At 28.0% G+C, this 19,008-nt stretch overlaps 2 protein-coding genes across 2 annotated transcripts; both read right to left on the reverse strand.

The window, feature by feature from the left end:
* Window positions 1-420: 420 nt before the first annotated feature.
* LOC145845178 (uncharacterized) lies at window positions 421-2,145 on the reverse strand. Its single transcript, XM_082952600.1, has 3 exons — window positions 2,101-2,145; window positions 1,311-1,417; window positions 421-730 (listed from the first exon to the last, which is right to left on the reverse strand). The coding sequence occupies exons 1-3, from the start codon at window positions 2,113-2,115 to the stop codon at window positions 421-423; spliced, it is 432 nt and encodes a 143-aa protein (XP_082808726.1). The 5' UTR covers window positions 2,116-2,145.
* A 4,470-nt stretch (window positions 2,146-6,615) lies between these two features.
* On the reverse strand, window positions 6,616-16,358 carry LOC145845179 (uncharacterized). The gene is made up of 13 exons (XM_082952601.1): window positions 16,106-16,358; window positions 15,427-15,647; window positions 14,882-15,118; window positions 14,320-14,516; window positions 10,533-10,769; window positions 9,929-10,035; window positions 9,405-9,573; window positions 8,961-9,120; window positions 8,550-8,663; window positions 7,907-8,044; window positions 7,313-7,459; window positions 7,063-7,117; window positions 6,616-6,743 (listed from the first exon to the last, which is right to left on the reverse strand). Exons 1-13 carry the CDS (start codon window positions 16,356-16,358, stop codon window positions 6,616-6,618), a joined length of 2,163 nt encoding a protein of 720 aa, XP_082808727.1.
* Window positions 16,359-19,008: the final 2,650 nt, after the last annotated feature.

A 19,008-nucleotide genomic window follows, 5' to 3' on the forward strand; every position in this document is an offset into this window, starting at 1 on the left:
TTTGTAACAGAAAATTAAGCTAGATTGAAAAAGAAACATTAATTTTTATGTTTATTTATCACACAATTGTTATATATACAGTTTATTGAACGACAAAAATGCGCTCAAAATATTTGGTCCTAGGACCTGGTGCACAAAAAAACCTCTCGGTTGTCACACACAACAATTACCTTTCAAGATATTGTCCTGGAGGCTATACGCAATACGCTATATAAACAAAAAAGCAATTAAGTATGTTTTATCAAAAACAAAACTTTCCAACACGCCACAATACAAATTATTTGCAGTAAACTTGACAGAAAAAAAAAGAGTTTTTTAAAGAAACAACAAAGTTCCAAAAACACTATGCCACAAAAAATTTAACTTTTTTACTAAAAAAATGAAAAAAAAGTAAAACAAGCCAGCTTTGATTTTACATATTTAAACGATAGCTTGGCAAAAACAAGCCACCGGTATCAAAACTTTAACCCTTTCCGGCATGCCGGCCAGGTGCTTGAATTGAAAAACGGGAGATGACCTGACCCTCAACCCTTCAGGTATTTTCAACCCGAACCGTTCCAGGTTGCAGTTCGGCCTCCTGCACTTTGCCGCGAAAAAGTCTTCGTCCAACCTCTTGCACCTGATCTGGATCAGGTCCCACCGCGCGAGGGCGCCACCCGGCGTGTGAATGGGGGTTCCCCAACCGCCGTGGGAGGACCGGATGCGGCAGTGGTAATCGCGCAGAAAGTCCCTGAAGTAAAACTGATTGATCAACTAAATATACTAGTTGTCTTATAAACATACAAGCAAGAAAGTCATGTTTGTATATGATGATGTAAAAACTAGCTTTATGATAATCAGTTATGTCTCTAAAAATCAGGTTTAAAGTAGATTGATTGATTTGGTGGTATAAAGGTTACGTTCAGAGAAGGAAAGTCATATTTGTTTAGTTATTGCAAAAATTTTGAATTTGTCAATGTTACTTAAGAAGACTAAACACTTAAATTAACTATTCAAAAATTATACATTTGTTAAAGTTTTACTCAGTGTAATTTTTTTTTGTTTTCTCCTTTAACGATACATATCTGCAAAGTGTTTTATTTATTTATTTTAGTAGTTGATTATCAATTTTTAAACCAGAAGTTGTGGTAGAAGAAAAACTTGACTACTTAAGTTGCTCTGATTAAAGTAATTGAAGATAAATGAAAACATTTTAAAAATATCTAAACACAAACATAAAACTTCATAATCAAACATTTAGCCGCACAATAAAACACTGCTTCAGTTTTGGTTGATGAGGTTTTTTTCAAGTTGCAACATAAATACCACACCTGAAATTGTTGTACACTGGCAGGTTTGGGAAAGAGTCGTACGCCCGCTTCTTTGTACCTTCTGCAATGCCAAGCGTTAACAAGTAGATGGATAGAACAAAAGCAACCTGTAAGTAAAAAGTTTTGATGAGAAAGCATCTAGTATATACAGTGTATTATAAACATGCCTTTAGCAAAACAGTTTTCGGGAAAAAAATTAAACAAATACACATGCTATGTGCAAGTTAGTATGATGTTTTGAAATTTTTGAAAGTTTAGTTGGTAAGAAACAAGTTTTTTTTATGATAGCAAAATTACTTTGAACAGTTTTTTTGTCAATTTAGTTTCGTTTTTTGTATAAGACTTATGAACGACGTTAGCTCAATGAACTGTATCGCTTACATTACTTTAATATTAAACAAAAAAAAAACTTTAGATTTTAAACGCCGTTTTGTTAAATAAAATTTCATTTGATGTAAGCATAGAAGAATTGATAACTTTTTTAATGAATCAAAAAAAAAATTACTTTTACATTAACTTTTAGACCTTTCTTGGTTAATTACAAAGTTTTAGAATTATTGTGTAGAAAAAAAAATATTAAATTATTTGTGTTCATTAAAACTTAACATTACTGCATAAGTAGCTTATCACACTTGCAGGCTTGAAAACTAAAAAAAAATTGATTTTTTTTTTTATTATTTAACAATTGTTTAAAACTTCGTAAAACCTTTCAAACAGGTAAGCTAAATTTTAGTCTAAAAATACGTTACGTATGTTAAAAGTAACTGCGTTATTCATAAAACTTACTTACCTTTTTCTTAAACATTTTTCTTTACCAATGAAGATTGTTTAAATGTAATATGCTGAAGTAATAAATTTTTTGAAGTAAACGCTTTATATACAGAAAATATATGAAGTAATTTAATCTAGAACCTAAAACGTTTGGATATTTCAACATAAGTATAAAGTAACTTTTAAATTTCAGCTGGTTTTAGGCATTATCTTCCTATACTTAACAAGTCTCAAATTTAAGTTTCTGAAAACCAAAGCTTTGAACTTGACCTTTTTTTTTTGTAACAGAACACTAAGATAAAATAACAAAAGTTTAAAAAATTTCAATGGAAGTATTACCAGGTGTGACTGATATAGGAACTTCAAACGTTTAAGTAAATGGGTCGATAAAAATTTCGTATGAATAATCAGTTAAAACCTTAAATCTGTGCAAAGTCGGTGACTTAAAGCAGTGTTTACTTTTAAAATAGTCTGAAATCTTTGTGTGCCCGTGGTGTTTTATTGATGTCCTTTTAAAATAAATTTCTGATGATAAGTAGCAACAAGCGCTAGAAATTTGTTGGACTGAAGATATAATTTAGCTGTTTTTTAAAGTATAAATCAAAAAAAAGTATAAAAAAAAAGGTACTAAAAGTATCCTAAAAGGTGTTGTAAACATTAATAAACCTTGCAGTCGTTCATTATTATCTAGTTGTAAATATTTAAGTTTTAATTTAAACACTGTGTACTTTTGTCATTAATTAGAAATAGTTGTTGTTTAAAAAATACATTTTAGAATAAGTGTAAAATATAGAAACAGCGACTCTGTAAAAAAAGTAAATCAAAACGTAATTAATGTACTGTAATTATTTGCAAAAAGTTTTCATTGTTTAGTGTTAAATAATAAAATCAACATTTTTGCCAAGATAAAGTTATAAACTCAATAACCAAACTTTAGCAGCAGTTTTATTTCATACGCTTAACTACAAAGAAAGAAAACTGATATACTTCTACTTGAAATTTATCATTTTCTAATAAGTTTTCACAAACTTAATGCTAAAATTTAACATTTAAATTATATTTCAGTACTTTTTGTTAGTTCAGAATAAAAAATAAATAAAAAAGAAAGTAACGAAACCGGATATCCGAAAGTATTTGCTACCTACTTAGCTTCCTGAAGAACAAATTTAACAAACAATGATGTATAAGTAAGTAGCAAATATTTAATAAAACTCTTTTTCCCTTCAGTAATTGATTGTTTAAAGTAAAATTTGAATACAATTGTTCAAATAACAACAAAGAGCACTATGATTAAATTTTGTAATTTTTCTAGTAACATACATGCAAATTTTATAGAATTTGCAAACAAATGAGCAAAAATTTTTAATTTGATAAACTCTTAAAAAGTTGATAAGATAATTTTAAAAACTTGTCATATGTTCATACTGTTCTATGAAATGTTTACGATTGGGTATGAATTATAGTGTTATAAATTTTTACACTGTTCATAAAATGAACTATTTATTCTTCGAACGTTTAAAATGCAAATTAGTCTTCTAAATTAAACTCAAATGAGCTAGCATCCTAAATTTATTTTACAAGAGCTCTAAAATTTTACAATGAGAATTTGTTCAGCCTGCAACTATAAAGTAGGTTAAAAGAAAACATTTGGTTCTTTAACTTTGGTTGTTAAATTCAAATTTTACTCTTTAGGTATCATACTATAGTTAAATGCATATTTAAGTTTGTCTTAAAGAAGTTTATACTACTTAATAAATTATGATATTGCCTTTAATTAAGATTTTTTAAAACTATGATCTGAGAAAAATGTAAAAAACTTTCGAAAAAAACAAGTTTTAAAACTAAACATGCTAAAGCAGCCTTAGAACAAGGGTCGGAAACCTTTTATAAGGAACGGGCCAAATTTACAAAAATTAATTCATACATCGTTTTTTTGAGAAAATTTTAGTTTAATATATATACAAGAGTAAATACATAATTAAAAAAACATAAAAAGGTAGCACATTTTACTCACAAACAAAAAATAATATTTGCAATCAGTTATTATTTCTATTCATTCTCAAAAAAAAGCAATGTTTCTACAAAAATTAACGAACTGCTTTTATTAGTGCAATTTTTTCTTCTTTTTTCTAACTGGTATTTTTTCATTTTGTTGTGGGAATTTGAGACTGTGTGGAGATTTATAGTTTTTGATTTTTATGTCTTGTACAGCTGTAGCAGTAAAACAATTGAACCAATTATAAATTTATTTTTAGTTTTTGCTTATAAAAGCAAACAACTTATTGTCTCGTAAATTAAACAAATAGTAAAACGATTAGAAGTTTGATAGCATATTTATTTTTAGTAAATAAATATGTCATTCTTCTGAGATTTATACTTTATATACTTACTACCAGTTTCTTGCTTGAAATGTAAGTTTATAGATCAAAACTTAAACCTTATTTCCTACAATTAGATACATTTAAGATAACTATGTTTTAAAATTTATTTGTGTTTTAATAAGTGACTTTGCTTTTTTGAACAGTTACTTTACTGTTTTGTATAAAGACATGTTGGAATTTAAAGAATAAAATTATTGTAATTTAGAAAAATTAAAGACATTTAAAAAAATTATAACAAAATACATTAGGTTTGCTAAAGTATAACGTTCAATTTCATTCTCATGATTTTTTTACTTTTTTATTATAACATTACCTCCTAACAATAGCGAAAAATTAATCTATAGTTGGGTTTTTCCCTAATAAAACTGTTTTGATCTACTTTAAAGTCTTTTTTAAACATTAGAACAGTTTTGGTTTCAATAAGTTGCTATATAAAAATAAAGCGATACAAAAATCTACAAAAAGTTGTTTTATTTAATTATTCAATAAAAATTTAATGTGAACCAGAAGCAAATAGTTTAAAACTTTTACTGATCAAACTGTACAATCAGCTTTGTTTTAATACAAGTAGTTAAAATATATTTTACTAATCATTGAAAATATCAAGTTTTTAACATTTTTCTAATATTTTTGTTCGATTTAATCTTAAACTTATATTCATATTTTACACACACAGCTTGTATTTCATTTCTATAAATAAACTATGTATTTATTTTTCTACTTGTTTAGTATTTTTTTACACAGTTACATAAGTCTTATATTCACAATTTCAGCTATTTAAAAGTAACAACTTAATACTGCTTATTTCCGATTTATAAAAATTTCCCATGTCTATACTTTGCGGTAAAGCTAAAACTTTAAAAATTGTCAATAAACTTATAGGTTAGGGGTGATTCAGCATTTAATTTGCTTTTTTTTTGTGAATATTTGCTTGAAACACTTGAAGTTTTCTAGATTTAGTTAATAAAAGTCTGATACTTATTTATCGTTTTGCATGATTTTGGCTAAAATCAAGTTTAATTCATTTATTAAAGTACTCATTAAGTATCTTTGAACTGTCTAACGGTTTAACTTGTTTTAACATAACAAAACTTATAACCTTCAAATATTTATTAGAAAAAAACTTGCACTAAATATAATTATTTATACTTACTTAGTGTTGTGTTTTACATAACTTTTAAAATAGTTTCTAAGGAATCTTTTACGCGTATCTAGTTTCTTTTTACAGCTTATTAGACAATTTAGATTTTAGAGCACAAGCAAAAGAATGTTTATACCTAGTTATTGATGTACATATATACGTTAAAAATGTTGTAATAAACGTCTGTCAAATATAAAATAAACAGTTTTTTTTAAACTATGCAGTTTTTTTAAATTACAAACTCAGACGATATTGATCAAATTTATAGCTCAATATTTTTTTCTGTCAAGTTTTAATAAAAAAGAAAAAAAGCTGTTTTGGTTGATAGGGAAGTTGAAAAAAGATACACAATTTATTTTTAAATATAAAAAACTTTTATTTTTGCAAGAAAATGTTGATAATTAAAATATGTTTTTACTTTACTACTGATTCTATTTTGTTGCAACTTTTTTTTTTCATAAATGCCTTATTTTCACAGATCTTTCAGGAAACAAAGTTCATTAAATCTTAAAATTAGTTATAAAGTTTTTAAAACTGATGTAAATGCAGTTTAAGAAAAATGTAAAAACTTCTAAACTTTGGTTGTTTCAAAGGTATCTGAATCAAGTTTTAGGCCTAAACATAGTTTTCAAACTATCAAAAAGTGATTTTTTTATACATTTATAATCAAGTTGTAGTACTTTAATACCTGCTTAAAAGTTCATATAAATTAAGAAAAAAACTACAAACCTTAGCAAAAAGGTTTGAAAACTCTGAAAACAAATCCACAGTGTATCATTATTTACTAAATATTTGAGTTACCATTAAAAAAGTTTAGTTTGTTACTGCTTGTAAACTAAAAAATAAGATTTTTAAAGAAGCATTTACACATTTTTAAGTTTTGTTACTACTCATCAAAATTTATGTGCACAGTTATTTTTTCCACACTAGTGTGCACGAGTGCACACTTTTTAAACAACGCTGAGTCAGCATATTGGCAAAAAGCTACTGAAAAAAAGACTCTCGTTGCAAGTTAAATTCCGGCGTAGTTGAGAATCCCCTGATTCGTAACTATCTTGTCGTCCGGCGTCTCCGGCTTCCACTTGACCGACTTGTACGGATCGGGATCCCTCTCTTGAGTTTCCAGCTCCCTCACGTCCTCTGGTGGATGAATTATTGGTCGTGTTAAAAGAGATTAAAGTTATTTGAGATTATAATTACTGGTTTTTTTTACAAAAATAGGACTTTTTAAGTGAACTTATCGTTAATAACTTTATATTTGTTCAGAAATATTTTTACATTATGTTTAATTTAATAAAAATTAAATTTACTTAAACATTTGTATGAAAAAAAGTTTAGTTTCTATACCTTACTGTACACAATTTAAGTTTTTCAAAATTAGTATAGCTAAATATTAAAAATAAAATCATTTTTCAGGTTAAATATTTAAGTTTAGTTATATAAAATTTGTACAAAATACCTTCTGTTCGAATGGAGTTCAATAAGTCGGGCAGGATTATTTTGTTTTCTTTTACCTGAAAATGTTTCTTTTTAATTTAAAACTTCTTGTAGTAAATAATAAAGTTTATATACCGGCCTCGTTTACTTCGATTTAAAAAAAAAATACAAACATTTAGTTTAACTCAAACAATCTGACATACGTATCAATGCTAAACCATATTTATTAGAACTAAATCAAGTAAAATTTATTTTTTATATGTTTTTCCAACCTGCCACACGAACCCCGTGTTGAACCTGATGCTGCCCTCGTCCAGTATCAGCTGGACGTCGGCCTGGGCGTCCCTGGCGAGCATGGTGACCTGCACGTGCTTCCTGATCACCGTCTCGGGGTACCACAGGTTCTGCCACGGGATCTCCTGCAGAAAAAGTCACGTTGCAATGCAGAACGTGTTAGGTTTTATTTTTGCAAACTGACAATAACAATACAATGTTCTACCCCTTTAGTATCCTATAAGAGATCTTCAGTTGTTGAATAAATCTTACTCAAAAGATTTATTACCGTACCATACCACACAGAAAGTGTTAAAAACAAATAAAAATTTTGCAGCTTTAATGTTTTTAATTTAGTAAAACTAATTTTGATAAAAAACAAAACTTTCATCGTTCAATTTTGTTTTTACCAAACGTTTACAGCCGCCATCTTTTTATCTCAGTTTATGAAAACAGTTTCTTTATCAATAAACTCTAAAATAGTAGTTTCGAAACTATCTACTAATCTTAAAATAAGACGTTGGTTGTGTGAAGTTAATTAAAAAGTTGTAAGTTTTAAACTTTTAATAAAAAGATTTTTAGAAAATTCAAACCATGACGTTGGCTTCGGTGTAGCACAAACTTCTGTCCATGGGTTCAATGTAGACGACAAAATTCTTTCCCTCGGGAAGGATGATGTTGAAGCACGAATCTGTGTAACTAAGCCAGTGAGGTACACTTTCCACCGCTTTCTATTCGTTTATTATGAATTGTTGTAGCAGCACAATTTAATTTAACAGAAGTTTATCAGGTTATTTTCTCAATAGGTTTAAATAGATGACACAACGTTTTTAAACTGGTTCTTTTATATTGCTTAGTGAAGTTTGTTAGTTTGTTGTGAAAAATATCTATGTAAAAGCATAAATTTTTTAATCACAATAGTACTATCTTAATTTTCCAATAGTTTTTGATAGATAGCAGAAACATTTAAATGGCACACTTTAATAGCTATAAATATAACTTGTGAATATATTGAATTTGTTGTGATTTTTTATAACTAAGTTTTATATTTTTCAAGTTGTTTTTATCTAAATTTGTTGTTTGTTTTATGCAAATACATTCGTACAGGTTAAAGAAGTTTTTAATAAAACTTAAAAGTTATGCTAACTTAATAGTATATCACTTAATATTTAGTAGAATAATTGGACTAATAATGATATCTAGAATCAAATAGTAGCAGCATTACTTTACTTGTACCTGTATAACGTGAGGCAGATCTTCAGAAAGTAATATTGAGAGAAACTGATGCTTTCTCGTGTCACTTGATTTAAACAAAAACACGCTCAGTCTTTTGTTCAACGCTTTCTTTTCCTGTTAATTGTTATACTTACTATTAGTTATTTAAGATAGAATACCATTTGCTAATGTTGCATGCTTTAGAAAAGCTCTTATTTTAACTTATTTTCCAATTATAGAACAAAAAATTTGTACAAGTTTAAGATATAAAGATCATTAGTTTTATAATAAGCAATATTTAATTACATGTTTTAAAACTATATCAAAACTTTAACATGTTAAAAACAAACAAAAATAGATAAATACTAGAAAATAAAATACATGCATAATAATAATAATAAACAAATAAAACATAAACATTTAAAAACTAACTCCCTTATCGTGATGGAAAGCGCACACATCACCTAGCTGTTGAAGCTTGAACGTCACTGAATCAGCAGAGCGGAACACCTCTGTTTCGTGGACGTCCCACACCTCATTTGTCTCAGGGCCCCGCAGCTTTATCTCGATGTCGTCCGTTTGTATGTCTGAGAGTTTGACAGGATTTCGATCAAATCAACTACTTTGAATTTGCATGTGTATAAAAATGCAAATCATAAACGACACCAAAACAAAAATAAAAGTTATTCACATTAAATTATTTTTTAAATATTCTCACAATTTTTTATAGAATTGCACAAACGCTTAAAGTACTTGCGTCAGAAAATCAGTTTTTAACTACTCAGTTTTTAATTAACCATTAAAAAAATAACACGTTTAAGTGTTGCCGCTCACCCACCATCGCCACTAAAACAACCAAACTAAAAATAAACACCTTTCTCGGGCTTGATGGTTCTGTTGGTGACCATGCCGCTGCTTTCTACATCCTGACCGTACTCGGCCACGCAGGTGGGCAACTTGACCGTGATCGCCTTGTCCAGTACCAGGTTGGCGGGGTCGATCCTGATGGCGGGCGTTATCGGCATCCTAGTGGGCTCCTTGTCGCCTTAGATTACAAAACGTATTATGTTTAATGTTAAAAGTTCTAGTAGTACAAAAATTATTTTATAGATGTATTTTTTTTTACAATTTTGTCTTTTTACAAATCTGTTTCTATTTAACACTTAAACAATACTCTTGATTATTGTTTTTCTGATTTTTTATTTTATGTCTTTTTTGAATACGAAGAATTTTCGTTTTCATCTTTTACAACTCATTAATTTTAAGTCAAACGATTTTTATTTATTATAAATATATTTAAACTAAAACTACACTTATTTAGGTTAAGTGTTAATTTAAAACTTAGATATTTACAATTTTATCACTATCTAAAAAAATTGCTGTAGTATATAAAAGCTCACTAAGAGGCTGGTAAAGTCTTTCGGTAGCATGAGGAATTTGTCCTGATTCAAGAATCATTATCCTGAAAAGAGTCTTTTCTTTCACTGCATTCTTTGGTATTTCCACACTGGAAAAAGTTTGTAAACAATAAATTGAAAAGTTTTTAATGTAGCAAGTAAGAAAATAGGCTATTAACAGTATTTGGTATGTTTTCGCTACAAACGTTTTTAAGCAACGCATAAGTTCTTTAAAAAATTTTGCATAAAATTAGGTTACTAGCAGCAAAATAAACTTATTGCTTAAATACCAACTTGATAACAAGTTATATAGAATAAAACATCTTCACGCATGAATAAGTTTTCAAATAACAGTACAAATAACTAACATTGTTATATGCAGTTTAATATTTTATTTTTTGCTTGAAAAGGTCGCAATCTCTTGCCACCGAAACCGGTCGCGAATAAAATATACAATTTGCATAAATCTATTTATATAGAATAAAACAAAAAAAAATTAATATTGAAAAAAAAACGCCAAAAAAACAAAGATCGTTGCTTTCTTGCATCCTAACAATTTTTTAGAAAAAGTGGTAAATTAATAAATATCATAAAGACAACAGCTTACCTGCAGCCGAGGTAGTTCAACCTCCCTCCCTCCGCACCCACCACCTTCGAAATGGACCCGGTGCCCTTGGACACGTTCGCCGCCGTCCGGTACGCGAAGGGTTGCGCGTTCTGGTGCTGACGGTCGGGTTTCGTCAGGTCGAACGTGGCCGGTTTCTGGGTTTGGTTCTGCGGTCTGGGGGTTTCCTTAGGGGGTTTTTCCGCGGGTTTCTGCTGCAGTTTGGTCGCTCCGTCTTTGCTATAAGGTTTTTGATTTAAGGTAAAATTAGAAAAAAAAATTGCAACACTTTTAATTTTTAGAATAAACATTATTTTCTGTATAAACTTTATCATACAGGTTTTGAAAACTTAACTAGTTCGTGATATGTGTTTAAATTATGTATAATCTTAGTTTTGTGTACAAAAAACTAACGTTAGTTCAAAGTATCATTACTGTTACTATATGAGTATACTTGAAGTTATTTTACTACTTCTCAAACACTAGTATTTAAAACTAGGTACTCTTATTCTTACTTAAATTTTTAAACTTATAAAACAAAGTTAAATAAAAATTCCAAGCTTTGGATAATTTCTAATTAAATCAAAAATAGTTAATTACGATATTGAATAAATCTACGGTTTACATATTTTGTAATTTTTTAAGGTTACATGACTAAAACTATTCAATTTAAAATACAATCATTATACACTACAAGTAAACCACGACTACTTTAACTTTGTCATTTCTAGATTTTAGAGCTTGTAACAATACAACTTTACTCTAACTAATGGTATTATACAAATAGAGTTTTTTTTTAATGTCAGTACAAAATTATATTTGCAGTCTTTTGTTAGCACTAAGTAAGCACTACCTACAATACCACAACTTTTCTCTCTTTAAATGTTAGTTATAGTTTTAAAAGCAATTCCTAGATAAAAAGTTATACATAAATTTTCGTATAAAACATATGCTGCATTTAGCTACAATTTATTAGAAAATTACTAGCTAGTTTTCAAGGTTGAACCGCTAGAGAGGAGAGTTTCTTAAGTATAGCGGTAAGAGAACTAAACCTTTTTGCACTTTATTCGTCAGAAATACGCAAAAACCAATCTAAATGCAAGAAACCGTACCATTTACGAAAATTAAACAATGACAACTATGAATTGCAGATCAAATCAGTCACTGTGTTATACTTGAGACTGTATATATAAATACTTTCGTTTCTAATTAAACAAAAAAAAAAAAGCATCCCAAACTACTCATTAGTATTGATATTTTGCTTTTTAATACTTTTTTCCTAAGAACTTTATCAAGTTTAAAACGTCAAGCTTGTTTAAACTGTGAAATGAACACACTTGGAAACTAAAGTTTCAAGAATTTTTTTATCCTTTAAGTGAATATTTTTTGTTTACGTATTGCTTCTTAGCATATGCTTGGCTTATTAGAATAAAAGTGTTCGCTTGTCACGGTAAAGTGTATGAATACTTTTAAAAAGCAAACATTTCAAGTAAATCTTCAGAAAAGCATTTTAAGTATAATTTTTGTAACTATAATGGCAACGTTTTTCTCTACAGCTTTTGGATTGTTTGTTTTATAAATATTTCATTTTACTTTGTTTATTTTTGTTATTACGTTCATTATAAAACTGCTATTTCGTCCGACGTTTAAATTAATTTGTGCTTTTAAACTTAAACTTTTAAACTTGCTCATAAAAATCGTCGTTAAAAGTAACTTTCAAAATCTAATACACTTTTATCCAACTGAAAGTTCATTTATATTTAGACTATAATTTAGTTTCATTTAATGTTTTTATTTGTTTTGTACAATGCACAGAAACATGGTTAAATTACAGTTTAATCTTTATACAATACGCAAACTTAAAAACTTTCGTATACTCATCTGTAACAATAAATTATATGTTTATCTTCCTGCCTAAAGTTGCCAAATATATTAACAAAACATATAGTAAAATAAACATAAGTATATAATTATTTAAGCTCTGTCTTAGATTTGACTTATTTTCTTTTTATATAAAAAATTCCTAAAAAATGTTGTTTCAAATGTAGATTAAGCACAAATAGGCACCAGAAAAATTAAATAGTTTATTTTTATATATATTTGAAAAAAACAAACTCTTTTATAATAACAGAACGTTTTAATAATTTTAAGTTATAAAAAATAAAAAACAAAACTATAATTTTTTATGGGCAGTAAAGATTTTAATAGTTATATATATTGACTTTGGTAGTTTTTGCATTAGTATGGCATTTATAAAAGATGATCTTTAGAAAAAAAACTTTTAGTATACAAAAGTACAAATATTTAACAAAAGAATGATAATAAATTTGGATTTCTAAATTCACTAAGAATAAAAGGTATAGATTCTCTATTTCAAGGAATTTTTAAAACTTTTATGTGAGTATTTAATTTAAACAAACTAAAGCTTTAAAATTCTGTTTCAACGATAAATAAAAAAGCCCTTTAAGTTATTAAACATCTTTTTTAAAAGCTCACGACTATTTCAGCTTGACAATTAAAAGTTTCAAAATATTAATATTCAATTAAAATAAATCAATTAATAACTTAAAATCAAAACAAAAAACAGTTGATTTTCTTGCACAAACAACCGGCAAGGTGAAACAGTCGTAATGCTTTCTTTTTTGTTGACAAAAACCTTCCCCTCATAAAAGCCTAAAAAAACAATTTAATTATTAAAAATTGGCTAATGGCTGTTTTTTTTTCAAAATAGCTAAACAAATTTACTGACCTTTAACATTGCTTTGTTAGAGTCGGTAGTAAACTTTAGTGTAGAAGGTTTTAATTAGTTTGAAACAGTCATAAGAACTTTATAGCCTTTTTAGTGTTGATCTTGATATGCAAAAGGGTTCTTATCAATTTTCAATCAAGATTTTCAAAGCAGTGTAAAAGTATTTGTTTATTCAATTAATTTATTTAGTTTTAGATTTTAGAATTCATACTAGCGTCAAAATATCTTATTAGTCGTTTTTTTACATAGTCAAATACAGGTTTCTTAGTATTTTTGGATACCCTTTTTATTTACTTAATTTTGTTATTTTTGTTAACTTTTAAAATAATAATCATGTAGGATAAAAAAACTAAAACACCTTTAAAGTAAACAATTTATAAACTGAATAAAACTTAACACATTTCAAAATTTAAAAGACAATATTATACTTTGTTATTTAAACGAAACATAAAAGTTTAAGAAAATACCTGTGATTGGTGTTACAGTTTAAACAGTTCGTAAATATAAGTAGACTTAAATATGAAATTTTACTTAACTTTATAAATCGCTACACATTAAGTAACAATTTAATTAATTAAAACTTAAATAATGAGGCAAGACAGCTTTGTATCAGACTAGTTAAAAAAAAGTATATCATCTACTCTGTTGAAAATATACAAAAAAAAAAAAAAGAACAATATACACAACTGTTCATGAACAGCTTATCGTTTTAATGAACAGTAGTTTTATCATTTGCTTTTAAATTAGATTTTATTTATGAAATTGTGCTTTATTTTTTAAACTTCCTCATTAATCTTGTTAATAAGGTAAATTATAACTTAATGGGCGAGACATTACACCAGTTTCATTTTAGACTGCTTATAAAAAGAAAAAATTATGTAAACTCAGTTCTGTTGTACAAACTTAAAAATAAAATTCAATAAAGTTTTTTTTTTACTTTTCGCAAAAACCTTATCGAAACACTGAATCTTATGTATTTACACAAAGTTATTTTTTCAAAACTGTTGCACTTTTTAAAACTTAATTAACAATCAAGCGTACCGGTTGTTATCCATGACGATTCTCACCGACGTCTGCCCGTCTTTTCCGTTGTAATAATTGAAGTCGTGGTACGGATCCCCTCCCTGATCCCCAACCGGAACCCTGACCCTCCTTGGTTGCCTAGCAACTTGAGGAATTTCCTGCCTCCTCTGAGGGGAAAACAGGGGCTGCGTTGGAATACCCCCTCCATAGTTGCCCTTGTTTTATTTTATGTTTCATTAATTTACTCTTTAGCTACTAAGTACTTTTGAAAAGTTTATACGTAGCTAACTGTTATTGTTTAAAAAATTTTAATATTTTAAACGATTTTATTTGTCCGTGCAGCCTTACAAACGTGTATCCGCTATTTGAACAAGTTTAAGCATAAACTTCTAAGATGTAAAAAAATAAGAAATATATTTAGAAAACCTTTAAACAAAAATAATAATAAAAACTCTAAAGTTCATAAAGCTCACATAGTAAAAAAAAGAGCGACAAAATATGTTTTTTACCTATTAGCTTCACAGCACAGAATTCTATCACTGAAAAAATCTAAAAAAACTTTTTTTTCTTTCATTCAAACAAAGTATCTAAACTCAACAACAGGAAGTCTCACATAGTATTGGTTCGGGGGATTATTTTGTGGCGGCCTGACGTCGTGGGGTGGTATGATCTGGTCGATTGTGGCGACGACCGTTCCGTCCGGCTGCTTCCGAACCCTCCCCGTCAGCTGACCCTCGTTCTGCATGAATGATTCTTCAGGCAGGGTTCTTTCTGGGATTCTGATCGGGGGAACCACCACCTGCCTCCTTGGTGAGGGCTGATAATTTTTTATAAATATAAATTTTAAAGACTATTTTAATTTAATTCAAAAAAAAAAAAAAAAATTTTAACGCATCTGTTTTTATATACTTTTTTTAAAAACAGTATGAAAGAAGCAATAAAAATAAACAATGAAAAGAAGAGCTATGAGCTCCACAACAAACCATTGATTAAAAAGTTACTTGTTTTTTACTGTGTCTAAAAATTAGCTTACTAAAAAATTTTAAATAAAATTTTGTTTTTTAACTAAGTTATCTACTAAATCCAGACAGCACTACTTTCAAACATAAAACATTGTTTTCCAACCTGCGTGTAGGGATAGTTGTTCAGTGGGACGGTGAACCTCTGGGGCTGGTTGTCATAGTAACGCTGCTGCTGCTGCATGTTGGCCCTCTGTAACGACAGCAACGACAGGTCGGTGTGCTCCTGTCGGAGGGGGAGGGAGGGCACGAATGGGGCGTGGGAGGGCCGGTAGGAGCGGGGAGATATGAGGGCGAAACTGTCCTCACGCAACAAGCTCTGAATACCTGTGAAAATATTTAAAGTTTAATTTATTTTTTCAGATGCGCTTCGTTTTGCAATTGTATATTGTTTTAGACTTTACAAAGAAACTTGTCGGTAGATTTTAAAACTTTTAAGAAAAAATGTTGAACAAAAAGTTATGTTTCCTACAACAGGTTCTGTATACCTGCGTGGAGTTTAATTAATTAAAAAATTTCAATTTTATTGTTATTGTTTGTTTAATGAAACTGTGTTTATTAGCTAACAAAGTTTTCGTTCAAGGAACAACCTAAGTTTAGTTTTAAAGCTAGTTCTTTACGATTTAATTTAAGTAAAAAAACTTACCTTTTGTTATTGAGCTTTTTTTTGTTAACAAACACCATTAAACATTCTTTATTTTCTTTTAAAAGATTATTAATCATCGATGCTTAAAACTAAACAAACTTTTTTATCAACCAAAAAAACTTTTTTGTAAAAAACGAACCGGGTTTCTGTTCCAGGGCCTGCTTGACCCGTGGGTCCCCATCAACGACCAACTCCTCCAGTTTGTTGAAAAGATGGAGGACCTCCTTCACGTCGTCTCCCTCCTCCACTTTGTTCGGCATAGTTGACTTTTTGGCGGGCTTTGAGGAGGTGCCCAAAGTGGTGTTTTGCCTCGATGGCACGATGGGCACCTCCTTGGCAAGTTTCTTTCCGTTTTTTTGCTTTTTTGGCCCTCGTCGGAACAAGGATGACATTTTTGGCGGTTTTGTTAAAAAAGTTTTCTAGTTAAATTTTTTTGACACCGCTGAGTTTTATGATATGGAAAGTGAAAAACTGTTATTTTAATTTTTCTAATTGAAAGTTTTAGGAGCTAATGTTGTTTTAAATTGAAATGTATGATGCATTAAATGAATTAGTTTGAAAACACATGAAGTCTGTTACAAGAGCTATGTAGCATAACAAAATTTAAAACGATATATTAAGCTTTACTTAATGAACAAAGACTGCTGAAACAATAACAGTTTACGTTTTTATAAAGTCAAAGTTTTTGATTATCTTCATTTGATTATATTTGAAAACTCTATTCTATGAGATAATAAACGAACTAAATTAACGGTAAACAACTTTTGTAATTTAAATCGTTTGTTGAGCATTTAATTTTCAAAGTAAATTTTTTTTACCCTAGTTTAAATCCTATAAACTACTTAGGAATTCTGTTTTCAAATAACTAGCAAGTAACGTTTACGAAAACAAAAATATTTGCATTTTCTTTAACTAACTGCTCAACTTTTGAAACTAAACAATACCTTTTTTTCTAGAAATTTATATTTAATATATTTTATTACGTATAAAATTAGTTCCAAACACATAAAGTAAAATTCTATAACAATTTTAGTAAACAGCTCTAACGTTTACTTAATGTTTTATTAATAAATAACTGTCTATATATTATAAAACTTTCCTAAAGTATTCTTGAGACTAATGTTACAACAAATTTTTGTTAAGCTTTCAGCATATATTCAAGTAATATTTGAGTAATAAAATAATCTGTGAACTAACATATAGCCAAATTTTGGATAGTAGCTGGTTTTTTTAAATAGTTTTTTCCTTATTTATATACTTTTTTCGGTTGTTTGATGTTAAAATAAAAACTTGTTGATAAATTCTTAAAACTAATTCAATATCAAAATTTTTAAATATTGGAAAATTCTTAGTGCTTTAAAAGCTTTCTGAACAATTAATAAAAGGCAATATGCTAGTTTTTACTCAGGTTATTTGTACTTAACATGATTTTTTTTTTGGTTATTTGTTAATTATTATCTCTTTTTTTTTTCGCGACCATCTTTAAAACCATTAAAGCTTTAACTTTAAAGCTCAAACAGAAAAAGAAATAAATCTCAATTTAACAAACAGTAAACAAAAAAAAACAAAAAACAAACAAAATAAATACTAATCAACTTTCATTCTTAAAAAGTTACAAATAAAGCAAAATACAAAACAGCAGAAGCTTTTCTGTAAACACAAACCGATTTAGTCGTCTTGGCAATCTACTTTCGCTTCACATTCACAAACACAGTATACGTTCGCTGGACACTCCTTTGTTATAATGTCGTAACAAGAAAAGCTTTATTGACACAAGAAAACTGTTGTACTTTATGAACCATTATCGAATTTAAACGTATCAATCATAAACATTAAAAAATATTTGATACACTTTTTTTATAAACTATTTTTTTACCATGATGTAAAAACTTTAACGTTCTAATATCTTTAACTAAGATTTAAAATAATTGTTATATTATGTTAAGTTTATTAATATTTTATATTTAATAAAACTTATGTAAATTTGAAATCTGTGGTTAACTTTTTTTTTAGTTACGTAGTTTTTTTTAGTACTTGAAAACTAAAATTAAAAGTTAAAAAGGAATAAGGATTTTGGTTGTTGTTTTCTTATCAATCTTTATTAAGCTTAATTTTGTTTACTTGTGTTGATACTTATACAAAAGTAAGGCTTTTTAAATCCAAGATAATTTCAAAATCAATACCCAATGTTTGCAAAAACATTAAACAGGAAAATTGCTAACTAAGTTTTGTACTGTTAAAACAAAGGTGCGTATTCAATGAAGCTAAAGTTAATTTTTGAAAGTTAAATCCGCAACACACAGTAGAATTCAAAAGAACGAGTAACCTTAATACAAAAAATGCTAATTTAGTAAATATTTATTTTTATCTATACTTGGTTTTGAAATGTGAATTTTTTTATTGTTGCCATACTTTCTAAATAAAAATGAGTTGTATTCCACCAACTTATTTGAAATTTGTTTTATAGAAAGAAATTTTAAAAACTAGTTATTAATGATATTTCAAACAAAAATATCTGAAAAGAAAAAGTTCGGTGGAATAAGAACAATACTTTTACAAAAAAAAACATTTTTTTTGTTCACGAAAAAAAAAACATAAAATTAACGCGATAATATTTTATAAAAGTTTCAAAATCAAAGTGTTCATTACTTACTTTGCATTCATAACTTTTTATAAACTATTTACACATAGCTGTTACTGTAGAACCGCTATTAATAAAAAGAAAAAAATTGATACAATGTAAAATTTTTGTTTATAGTACATTTATTTAACTGTTTAAATAAAAAAATCAATTTATTTTATGTAGTTTTTGTCTAGTTTGTTAAGCTTTGCTTCGAATTGTTGAAACGAGCTATAAAAATTCAAAAAAATATTTCTACAGCTAACACCTTTCCAAACGTGAGTTCATGCTGATTCAAATTGTATTGATTTTTACCACCACAGCAGAAAACACACTTCATTACTCCAATGAACATGTTTTCGTGCTGCAGTTTTATGAACATTCTTATGCAGTAAAAGCGTGTTATTCGAGTTCACAACATT

This window comes from Thalia democratica, chromosome 9 (genome assembly GCF_965202585.1).
Source record: "Thalia democratica chromosome 9, ktThaDemo2.hap1.1, whole genome shotgun sequence".
Lineage (NCBI taxonomy): Eukaryota > Metazoa > Chordata > Thaliacea > Salpida > Salpidae > Thalia > Thalia democratica.

Excerpts from the sequence above, each read along its gene's own strand:
- LOC145845178 (XM_082952600.1), bottom strand. Across the intron at positions 731-1,310 it reads CCAGTGTACAACAATTTCAG|GGACTTTCTGCGCGATTACC; the intron begins GTGTGGTATTTA and ends GTTTTACTTCAG.
- LOC145845179 (XM_082952601.1), bottom strand. The coding sequence starts at position 16,358 with ATGTCATCCTTGTTCCGACGAGGGCCAAAAAAGCAAAAAAACGGAAAG. Across the intron at positions 9,121-9,404 it reads AGAACCATCAAGCCCGAGAA|CTCAGACATACAAACGGACG; the intron begins AGGTGTTTATTT and ends TCCTGTCAAACT. Across the intron at positions 7,460-7,906 it reads ACACCGAAGCCAACGTCATG|GAGATCCCGTGGCAGAACCT; the intron begins GTTTGAATTTTC and ends CTTTTTCTGCAG.